Source organism: Toxotes jaculatrix, chromosome 24 (assembly GCF_017976425.1).
Source record: "Toxotes jaculatrix isolate fToxJac2 chromosome 24, fToxJac2.pri, whole genome shotgun sequence".
In the NCBI taxonomy this organism is placed as follows: Eukaryota; Metazoa; Chordata; class Actinopteri; family Toxotidae; genus Toxotes; species Toxotes jaculatrix.
Genome location: NC_054417.1, coordinates 6,481,877 through 6,494,106, shown reverse-complemented (window position 1 = coordinate 6,494,106; position 12,230 = coordinate 6,481,877). Strand labels below are relative to the sequence as shown.

Here is a 12,230-nt window from a genome sequence, read left to right as displayed (position 1 = left end):
GCTCATGGCATGACACCCAAGAATCCGTGTCTCACAGCCGCTCGTAGGACAAGCTTCATTCTCCTTTTAGATGAGCGTTACTCTGCACATGCATTGCAACAGGAGATTTTTAGGCGTTTCAGATTGAAGCTTGTCTTCACGCGGATCAATTGCTTCATGGCTCTATGAAATCACAGCAAGGATTTCTTGTAATCACCCGAGTTAGTGGCAGAGGGCACTGACGGTCTGAGCATGGAATAAGATATTGTGAGGGAGGCTTAAAACTTGTAGCTGCTTCCCAGTATGTTGGCATCTCCACGTTGCCAGATGTGACAATAACATCCCTATATGGCTGCCAAACGCCTACAAGACACCCACAGGCATTGGCAGCTCCCTTGGTGAAATCTTCTGTTGCACAACCACAAGAAAAAAAGGGCTTTATGTTCTGCTGGTTAAGTGAATCACTGCCTTGCCTGAAGAATCAGTCTTTCTTTCATTACAGTCGCTTCAATTCAGCGCTGTCACACCATTTATAACCTCCTTCAATGGCGTGAGCTATGGCTAAATGGTTGTATATGAAACAAAGACGACATTTCTGAAAGGTGCTCAGGTGTTTTGGTGGTTGAATAGAGGAGCAGAGACAGTAGACAATTCAAGGGCGAGCTGTTAAGCCTGCAGGGCGCTGAACAATGAGCCGGCACATTTTAAAATTCTGGAAAAAAAAACTGTCCTGTGGTCTTAATTTTTGCAACCATTACAGGTTAAGTTTTGCTTTTTAAAGTTTCATTTTCAGTTCAGCTTTTAGGATCTTATTTATTTTTTGCTTTTAAAGTGAAGGAAAAATAATCTGAAGTTGTCAAAATATAAGAGCATCTCTGTTCGTAGAAAGACGTTTGCTGTCACTTGTGCATAGAATAAACAGTAAACACACTTATTAAGGTCAAGTACTTTGAATAAAATCTAAAATCCAAATACATGCATATTTAGAATATCATAACAAGATAACATCATGGGATGTTTAATCCTATTGTCCTACACGATTTACATAGATGTTATCATTTGATGCAGACGAGTGGAAACAACAGAGGGGACAGGGTTACTGAGTACATGAAACCAAGCATTCAACAGCCATGTTTATCAACTCGGCTTTTCTATTATTCAGATTATTCTGCTTGGGATCCCCGGTGTAATTAGCTGGATAACAAATCCACCTCTTTCCACATTCTGCCTGTGCATTGATTCTGTTAGATTCACCAGCTGTCAAGTGATGTTAGAAAAGAAGAAAATGTGTGGAACATGCATGTGTTTATTTCCAGCTTTGATTGTGTGGTCTGACTTGGTTTAGGAAAAAAAATAACCAACATCATTATTCATCAGTCTCATCAGATTATGTCCTAATACAGAGCTCACAGGATGGTGAGATCATTATGTTTGGTCAGTCAGTCCACAGCTTTGGTCCAGTATAAAATAATTCAGCGACTATTGGATGGATTTCCATTTTCCTCTAACACCACCATGAGGTTGACATTTGTGGTTTGGGTGACTATTGTATGCCACTCTCAGGATGGACTGTAATAACTCTGGTGATCCCATAGCAGGGCCCTCATCAGGCCTGATTTGTCTTTCCGATATTCAGCAAGAAACTGCATGACTTCACATTTCTGAATGTGTGTGTTAACCTTTATGAATATATGTTGATGTGAACGAGGCCACTTTCTCTGGAAACACATTAAACACATTAAGCCCATTTAGCTCTGCTGTGAACTCACACACAACCTTATTTCCATCACATGAGATGAAAATGATGATCGAGAAGCGCTCATGGGACGTGCGACCTTTGTTGAAAAATGACTCCATTGTTTCCAATTTCATAATGTGTCTGTGGGACTGACGCAGTAGGTGTAGTAAGGTAGATAATATGCGGCTGTCTGTAATTACAGATAAAAGAACATTAAGTTCGACAGATACATGTAAGCTTCTTGATGAGGGTGCCTATTTCAATTAGGGAGCATTAAATGAAACAAAAAACCTTATGGGAGTTTCTCACTGCCAGACCCAAGGAGAATTAATACACTGCATAGGGCCATTTACCAGGGAGTAATTACTCCCTAATTATCCATTAGTTATTCGATTACCCTTTTATCAGCTAGTCATGGTCAAAAGGCAGAAATAGCGGATAAGTCATCACCTTGGTTGGTAACAGATGTAATTAACGTGCCGTAGCTCCCTCGGAGGGAGACAACGTGAGAAAGTGAAGGTGTTCTGGCCCATTTCCTGTGTTTGATCAAAAGGAGCGATAAATCAGAGGCTTTTTTTTTTTTTTTTTTATTCATCCGAGGGAGGTTTGCCACAAATGGCACAAAAAGGAGGGAGTAAATTAATTTTCCTGCCCGCTTGCTCTGTTGGTTTGTGGATTTAAGTCCGAAAATACAGCAAAACCTAAACCAGCCCGGAGTTAAACAGGGCTTCTGGTCAGTGAGAATAAAAGCATGAGGGTATATGAATGTACTCCGGGCGCTTATTGTTAGCAAACTGAATGGCCCTGTGATTGAGACTCGATAAGAAATCAGAAAATATTCTATGAGAAGATGGATGATTAGGTGCATATTGTTGCTGGATGAAACCGCCATTAACAGACCAGCCAAGAACCATGAATACTCCATGCCAAACTGCTTCTACCATTTATTACACATAATTACATTCTTAAATAAAAACGATTCACCGAACAGTTCCTTGCATAGAGATATTACAATACCAATTTAAAAAAGAATTATGAAACAAACCAGTAACAAAAATAAATCTTTCTCATTTTTCCATAATAAAGAACATTATCGTACCCATACATCATAATATACAAATGATAAATCTGAAACACTTTGTACAGCGAAAGAAAAGGAGAAAGACAACGAAGGAAGAAGCTGGAGAAGGGGGTCGAGGACAGGAGGGGAAGAGACGTGGCGGTGAGGGGGGGAAGTCGGACAGAGGAGTTGAAAAGGATCATATCTGAGAAAATGGAAGGAGGGAGGGAGGGAAGAGAGGGAGGGAGAAGCGATGAGGGAATGCTGGTAGAAAAAGGGGGTGCGTTTGATTTGAAATTCAGACCTGGTGGAAACAGAGGCGGTGTCACACATAGTAATGCGTGTCTAACACCCCCCCACCCCTCTGCTGAGAGCAAGAGCTGCAGTCTGGATCTCTGACTCTCACAAGGTGGCATGAAAAACGGTGAAAAACACACAAGGAGAATGGAGAATAAGTGTCTGTGTATTTGTGAGTATGTTCAGGTGTTTGTGTTTGACTGTGTGGATTCAGGATGTACTTGTGCATTTATATGTGTAAGAATTCGTATGTTTTTGTGCACGCGTTTGTATGTATGAATCCGTGTCTGTGGAGTGTCTGCGCCCATGTAGTTTGTGTAAGTATGTTTGCTCATCTGCAACGTGTGTGGATCCATGTAACATGTATGCATGAGTGTGTACATTTGTGCTAAAAACAGCTACTATACAGACTTTGTGATCAGTGTTTCATCACCCAGGGTCGTCATGTGTGAAGTGTAGTGTACAAGCAGACAGAAAACATCAGATATGCAAGTGAGTTTTCCAAAAAATTCAGAGTGCAAATACAAACAGACGAAGAACACACAGGCACAGCAGAATAGACAATCATTCATTAAGATGACACAAAACTGAACCGCATCCTCGGAGACAACATGAAACAACCTTTCCAGAAAACACATTCACATTTGAAATCCCAGTTTTTGAGCTTCTGGCTGCACACGTGAGAACAATTTTGTTTATGTCAAGTCGTGAGAAGAGTCAGACCAAATTTGAAACTGTCCTGTAATTGGGAAATTTCCATGTCTCGGCTCCTTAAAGTCTCAATGAACATGAAAGACACATTCGGCCCAAAATCCTCAGCTGTCAATGATTGGTACAGAACAAAAACATAAAAACAACACTCCAGAGCCACATGTTCCCACACATTCGCAACAGTTCAGTTCAACAGGAGAGTGTCCCATTGAAACACTGAATCACACAAGTAGAGCTGCCATTGATGATACAATTTTAACCCGCAGGTTAAACCGCTAGTCTTCATTTTGACTTCCACGTTGAGAGTCGGACTAAGGAGGGAAAACACAAACCTGCTAACCTGCTCTGACATTCCCATCCGAACTGGATATTTTAAGATCTGCTAACCAGATCTCAAATGTTTGTCACTGTAACGACTGGTAGCAGTGACAGTCTGCAACCAGGATGGACGATGAGAATTTTTGGTCTCCTTGAAAATAAAACCAGCACTTAAAACTTATCTCAGTTTGTTTCTGTTGTGGTCACTCCCTCCTCTCTTTGCATGTAGAGGCCTGTCACTTAGATGTTCAATATAAAAGGGAGCCTGGCTTATTTGCACATTAAGAAAGGAAGTGTTCACTATTAATGCGAAGCAGGAGCTGATATAGTGTCTACTTCCAGACTGCAGACAGATCATGTCAAGATATGTTTGAGTTGGTCTGCAATCATACCCGAAATTGAAATGCGCCTCTGGTACACAGAGTTAAATCAATTTTGTGCATCCCTTGCCAAGAAGCAGACTCCTGTGTGCTTCACTTTGTGTCGAAGTATTAAAAGTCTTGTAAAATAAAGAATAAACACCTTGACCTAGCAGTTCATCTGTATCTTGATCATTTACTTTTGTCCAAGCTGCCTTTTTGATTTGTGTGCACTTGAGCTGAGCTGATGTTTACCCAATATTCCTTTGTGGATTAAAGACATGACACTTGTAGTGTAATGTGGCAAAAAGCTGGATTTTATGCATCTTTGTTCTGTCTGACAAGACTCAGAAAACCAAGGATAAAAGGTTAATTCCAGTTTTCTGGGAGTGCATATTTGTGTCTCTGTGTGCATGTGGGTTTCACTCCATTGCGGTTTCATGAGCTAATGGGGCAGTTATCATTGCTGACTGAGCAGATCTGCCCCTCAGCCCCCTAACTTACTTCAGCCACCCACTGGAAATCAGCACTCATGACCAGTAAAATGTCTAAAGCTACTAGCTGACTAGTTATTCTAAGTCCAACTGTTCATTTGTAATGTGTAAAAGATAAACTATCAACACAAATGGTGTCTGGTATGATCTTACCAACCACACTAAAGTGTTTTCATGGGCCCAGCAACATGTACAGACTTACAACAGATACATTCACATTGATTTGCTCTGTGAAGAGCCACCCAATTGATTGAATTTGTGTCATGTGTTCTCCTACAAGTCCCTCTGTGTTCAGCAGGGTAGAAATCTGCATTCAGACAAGCATTTATGGTCAGGAAGTCAGAAGGTATGTTTTTAGATATGCATAGGGCCAGATTAGGAGAGCTGTCGAATGCTGCTTTTCTTGAAAATGAAGTCTGAGAACTGCTGAATTGGAAGAGTTCTGCATGGGCGGTGGGAACGGGACAAACCTTCCTCAGACCCAGTGGCTAGTTAGGTGCCAATCACTCTCAAAAGGCCAAAGAGATCATTTCAGGCATCTACAGTAGACACTTGTGTTGTTGTTGTTTTGTTTTTTTTTTTGGCTGCATCCATTTCCAATATGTTCTTCAAAATGGTCTTTTTCAGTTGTTATTGTTGAACAAATAGGAGATTTTTTTTTTCTTAGAAACAATATAGCCTTTACATACATCGTGATCCTGTTTGTGTTCAGTGTGCTATCACAGTCAGCTAGATGCTTCAACTTGTGCATTTGGCTGTCCACTCTCCGTCGGCATGTGAAAGCCAGCATTTGATGAGTCCCAAATTGTCTCCCAGTTCAAGACGGTGAGGCATTTTTTCTTTTCTTTTTTTTTACAAAAAGTTTGCAAAGAGTCAATTGTGCAACAGTTTCTGACAACAACTCGTAAGAGCCAAGAGAGAGAAAAACTCTTAGGAGCCAACTAGCATCTCTTGAGATGCTCGGTTTCAGCTGACATTCTAGGAGATGAACAGTCTTTCCCAGAGTAGATTAGTTAGCCTCATCCAGGGTAACCCTCAATGGATGATGTTCATAAAGCAAGCCAGCCCCCTGCATGACCTCAATCAGTCTTCACAGCACATCAGTGCAACACACTCCCATCCTCAAGTCTTCGGGAAATCCAATCTAATGCTCTGTTCAAACAAGTGCTCCGATGCCATCGAACCAGAAGGATTTATAAATGGATCCAGTTGGCAGATGTGACAGAGGTCAGATGAAAAACTGTCAAATTATTATCTGTCCCATATATAAGATAATAAACCCTTTGGCGAATTGTAAAGGCTGTGGAAAGATTGAAGGAGTGAAAGCCAGCTTTCTTGCTTGCTTATCCTGTGAGATGATGCTTTTATAAGCTACTGTTGGAAATGAACCGTTCTCCCCAGCTTAAGGTACGCTTTAAGAAGAGGAAATCTTGAATATACAAACAGCAGTTCTGCAGTCAGCACACTAAAATTACTGTACAACGGGTCCAGTTTGGCGTTGGTGCACTCGCTGGCATGTGGAGCACTGCTGCATGACCAGGGCTGATATTTTGGAAGCGTTTCGGCTGAGGGACGATTGCAAAGACTGCAAGGACGATTAAAACAAAGAGCTGCCGACTACAGGCACGTGGTCCACCATTCATCATGTGACATCCCCTCTGAGACACATACGAAGCGTGGGATGGAGCGTCTGTATTGTCCACGCGACAACGCCGGGAAACGTGCGAGGTGATGACGTGTCATCATGTCATAGAATCATGGACCAAATGGTTGAGCACAGATTTAAAGAGCCACTTAGGATCCGTCTGTCTGGCTGCTTGTGTTTCTGTCTGTAGTCAGCGTCCCTGTGTGGTGCTTCTCCCTCCAGCCCAGAATGGCCAAATCTGGTGTCTTTTGAGTCCATCCCACTGTCTCTTCCTCTCTCTCTCTCTCTCTCTCTCTCTCTCTCTCACATCTATGGTGTTATTTCTCTGCTTTTTCTTCCACTCCGCCTCCATCCTCTTCCCCTCTCTTCCACTCCCGCTGACCTCTCTCAGATTCCTCAGATGTGCCTCTTCATGTGTAGCGCCAAGTGATCCGACCGCGAGAAACACCTGCAACCAAAGAGAGAGGAACAGAGAACAGCTTGTTAGCAATGCAGGGGAAAGAAGTTTGTTTTGTCGATTGAGCTAAATGTTGCTGTTAGCTAGTGAGTGCTGAGCCACTAATGCACATGCAATTAGTATATGTGTAACTAATTCATAATCAGCATTTTCAGCAGCACTCCTAATGACTTCAGCTGCGCCATGAATAACTAGAGAGCCCACAGATGGGTCTGTTGAAACACTGTGGAGGGAGGGGGAAGAAAAAAAAGGAAAAAAAAAAGCAGCATGCAAAACATGTGCTGTAAAACGATAGTTAAATTAGATGAATCGAAGCCTCTCATCTGAAAACCGGCTTGCAGAATTGGTGGGGCGTAGCTGCACGGTGAAAAATGAAAATGCTCTGGAAGTACACTGGCCCATTTTTTACAGGAGGGTTTTAAAATGTTTGATTACTTCAACCTGATTGCCACAAATTGACATAATGTATGCTTTCAGCTGGTGTGTTGTTTATTCCGTGCATGCTTACATACAGATGCAGCCATTATATGAGACCTACTTTTTCATCATCATTACCAGATCAACAGTGTTTCTGTTGCATGCCTGCTGAACTAATATTACAACTCCATTCCCAAGAGGAGTGCTGTGCAAATTGTTGCTTTCTTTTAGGTAATTGGAAGCTGCATGTTCTAGTGATTAGTGTGTTAAAGAAATATTTGAGATTGTTTTAGAGTTTGCTGAGAGAAAAAAGAAACAACTGCTCCCAAATTGCTCCATCTTCTGAAAGCTCTTTTAAATTTACTGACAGAAGGTCAGGAAATGTGTCTGAAATGAGAAGTCTTAGGCTCACAGGGCTGTTGTCCCATGATATCATGTAATGCAGACCTCCCAGCACCGTTTTACATTAGTGACCAAATCGTAGAATGAAACTAAAATTGTCATTTTTATTTTTTAATGACACATTTTGCTAATACTCCTTACAACAAGCAAACTAGTAATCAATCATCAGCTGAAATAACATTTTACTAAAATGCCTTAATCCACTCGGGTAAAAGCATTTAAACATAAAAGCCCAGTTAGAGAGTCAGTCTCCCTCATGCAGTTCTGCAACTGTTGATTTTTTTGACACCAGTTTCAGATTGGCTCTTTCCGCTGAGACAGAAACAACTGTCTAAGATGTCTGGATGAATCAGTATTTGGCCAAGAGGGGGAGTTACACTGTGATGAGCCACCACTCATCTGTCTTACTGTCACACCTGCGTATGTGTGTGCATGTGTATCTGCGTGTATGTGTTCCTCTTTTTTTTGTATACACGAGCGAGTGCATGCAAACAAACACATGTTTGTGTGTGAGTGTGCAAATGTGTGTGTGCTGAGTGAGACAGATGGTAAAGTATGAGTCACGACTCGGGGGCACGACACCAGCTGGCACACCGTGGGTCTGCCCCCCCACCAACTCTCCCCATTCCCCCCATCCTCAATCTTTCACCCCGTCTTCTCTGTCTCCCCTGTTTCCCCTCTTCCTTCATCTCAGCAGGGTGTATGTGTGTGTTTTTGTGTGTGCTGGGCTGGAGGGGTTGGGCGCCTTGTGACACATGACAGAGGTGGGCCCAAATTAGGGATGTGCCTGCAGGGGGAGGGGGGGGGTGGTGTCTGGTGGTGGGGGGAGGTGGGAAATTGGGGAGGAGGGGAAGGGAGGGATACTGTATTTACAGTCTGTCCAGCTGAGACCTGATTAAGTTGACACAGCCTGGCCCTCTGCTCTCTCTCACCCCCCCCCCCCCCCCCCCCCCCCCCCCACACACACACACACACACACACATTCACTCATATGCACTGATGACCAGGACACACACTCCTTCATGCACATTAAGGCAAAGTACCCCAGGTGAAGAGGGATTTCTTTTTGTCCTTCCATAATGAACTTATACATGATTCAAGAGGTCACATATTCTGTATTGTGAGTTATTCTCTGGCTGTGAAACAGGCTGCACACGCACACACATGCAGTGTGTTGTGTAAAACAGTTTTGGACACTGGATGCATCTCTTAATACTGCTGTGTGTAATTTACAAATGAATTTGAAGTTATTTTTGACAGCTATATTTATACAGCAAATTAAAAAAAAAAAAAAAAAAAAGAACGAACAGAGACAACCACATTCAGATACTTTATCTTTTTGAGAATATGGCCACTGCAGTGTTTCTGTTTACTGAGATTACTTATTGCAGCGGGAATACAAATGGGAAATATACTACTGTTTTATAAAACTATAAATTTGCAGTGCAGTACCTTCAAAATGACCTTTTCATCCAAATTTTCACCTGGGGTCCTTTGCCTTAAATACTATGGCTCCTGTAGACAATATTGCTCAGAGATCCCAGAGGTGTCAGTGAAGGACAGATCACAGACAGAAGAATGTAATTAAAAAAGAAGAAAACATTTTTGTGTCTTGCAGATCGTTTCATAATGAATGACGGCCTCTGAATGCTTGATGATTTCGTCACCGGGGCCACGTTTAAGCAGTCTGGCAAATTAACGTTTTGCTGTGCTTCATAATTAAACAGAAGCCAGGGCGACTAATTAAGAGGCTGAGGTAGAGTCAGCTTTTCAAAGTCACAAAGCCATGCACCTGCACGCCTCTGGTTGACATTAGCAGGGTCTTTTCTGATTTGTAGGATGCTAAACATAAAGTGTCAAGAAACGTGAGAAAGACAAACAGAGGACAGCTGGCAATTTAAAGAAAATCTATTTGTTAAACCCACACGTTATTTGTGTGTGGCAAAAAGCTCTGCTGGTCGGTTTGTGCTGCTCAAGGACACTGGTGCTCAGGTCACAGGGATCAGACCTGGAATCATCCGGTTTACAGGATAGTCACTGATCACTGGGCCAGCCTGAGGCTTTATTTACACCAACACACACACCTGTATTTTGGGTCACGGTGGTTTCAGAAATTCACCAAATACGTTTTTCTTCTAAAACATCCAACACACCAAAAACTGGTATGATTTACTACTGAGTAATACTTTCTAAAAGGCTTCTGATCAAGTTTCACAGTTTACTGTTTTATATCACAGTTTAGTAATGATGGAAAAAACCCTGTGAAAGCAACCTTCAAATCACGAAGAGAGAAGATCCACTCTTAATATTCTGCACAGGGCCTAATGTGGGTGTAGAGCAGACTGAGCACTCTTTGGATTCCCATTGAAAGGCTGAGCAGGTTGGGCTGTACGTGTGTTGCAGAGGAGCACAAATTAGTAATCCTGCCAGCACTCTTTCAAACTGGGTCAGTACCAAACACATTTGGGTGTGTTACCAGCATCTTGTTGCACTTCTTTACCAAACCAAACTGTGTACAAAACACAATGGGAAAACAGAGCCTGCTGTGCAAGTGGAAGTACTTCAAATAACCCTTGGAAAATAGAGGAAAAACATATAAGGGAGAGGAAAGGAGTGAGAGTTGTGTTTTGACAGACCTGTCACAGTGGTTGCACTTAAAAGGCTTGGCGCCAGTGTGTTTGCGGTAGTGCCTCGTCAGCTCGTCACTCCGGGCGAATCGCCACTCGCAGCCCTCCCACGAGCATTTGTACGGTTTCTCACCTGAGGAATGAAAACAACAACAAATAAAACAAAAAAAATTGCATAAGCACCTGTTTCATCGCTCATCTACCAATCACACGCCTATTTGTCTTCTGTGGTCATGCAAAAACCCCTGGTATTTCACTGAAAGATATCCCTGTGCCCCCCTTAACTTTCCCCCTACTTTTTTTAGGGGTTAGAAAGAGAGCAAGGAAATGTTCAACAGCGAGATGGCGAGGCTCCCACTGGTCTCCAATCTTGCTGAACGTGCAGAAGATGAGTGGAGGGTAGAGTGGGAAACGTGGAGTAGGAGAGAAGTGCTGCAGAAGTGGATTAAGGCAGAGGAGGCTGCAGATATGCCGGCAGGGGAGGGGGTAGTGATAATTAGGCCAGTCACACGGCATAATGGCAACGAAGCCACAATCTGCCAGCTGCGTCCAGCTCCGAAGATGTCACCTGCATCAGTCACATCCCATCTGGACCGCTGGCTCGTGGTTGAATGCAGACACACTGACACACTGACCAGCTCTGCTTGAGTGGCTTCGACACAAAAACTGGCTTAATTTGTTGAATGTGATTATCAAAAGAGGCACAATCAATGGATCAACTGCTCTGTGAGAACAGTGAAGACTGAGAAGAGTGCTTGGAGAAAGACAGTAGTGGTTTGGTGTCATTATCTGCACCAGCTGTTGTGGAAATCTACTGATTGTGTGTAGATTTGTTCATGTGGCAGAAGTTAAAAAAAAAAAAAAAAAAAATCAATAGCGTATACAGTATTTCTGTGTTCCAATTAAAGGTACATTTCTGTGTTTTCAGAGTGTCAAATGCCACAAACATGAACTGCAGTTTCATGTTCTAAAATGCAAAGCTGAAAAAATGAGATCAGAAAACACAAATCTCTCAACATGTGACCTGCTCAGGCATTTTCAATCAAATACACTACAGAGCAGCAGTGTTACAGAGCACTCTATTAGCAGGAATCATGTAAGGTTTGGTGGTGAGAAACAGAGGTGCATTAGGTTACAGCTGTGATGAGGTGATAAAGTGAGAAAATAACAACCTCCACTCAGCAATAATGAAAAAGAAAACACTAACAATGGCAGTAACTGATAACTCTTAATAAGTTTTGATTCATTTTGACTTGTTTCCCCCTTTAAGCTCATGATTTTTAGGATCACTTACATCCATTTGACACTAAAAGATTTTATGTCAGATAAAATATTGTTTATATGGGGTAAACCCTGTTCAGTAAACATTTTTGTGTTAATCAAAAAGGTGCGGTTTAAGTCCCTTTAGGTTAGAGACCAGAAATTAGCCCAGTCCAACCATCCATGCATGTCCCTATTGTGGACGTGCATCCCTTCATACTGCCTGACTTCCCAGAAACACCCAGAACAGCAGGTCTGGGCCATCCAGCTCTGGCCAATGAGATTCCTGGGAGGCAGGGATGCCTGATTGTGTTGCATAGCAACGGGAGCAAGGGGGCGGGGTATATTTGTGTGTGTGTGTCTGAGAAGGTGGGGGTGTGTGTGTACTGAAACATGAGGAGGCAGTAGTCAGTGCAGCTGGCTGGATCTGGCAACGGCACGCCGCCATGCCACCGGCCAATTACCG

At 42.6% G+C, this 12,230-nt stretch overlaps 1 protein-coding gene across 1 annotated transcript in view; it reads right to left on the bottom strand.

The window, feature by feature from the left end:
- Positions 1-2,660: 2,660 nt before the first annotated feature.
- The window catches only part of klf7a (Kruppel-like factor 7a), a 34,888-nt gene continuing 25,318 nt past the window's right edge, over positions 2,661-12,230 (bottom strand). The window contains exons 3-4 of the mRNA XM_041032787.1: positions 10,514-10,637; positions 2,661-7,049 (exon numbers count right to left, since the gene is read on the bottom strand). Coding sequence (XP_040888721.1) covers positions 6,998-7,049; positions 10,514-10,637 — 176 coding nt within the window. The 3' untranslated portion in view covers positions 2,661-6,997. The remainder of the gene's footprint in view (positions 7,050-10,513; positions 10,638-12,230) is intronic.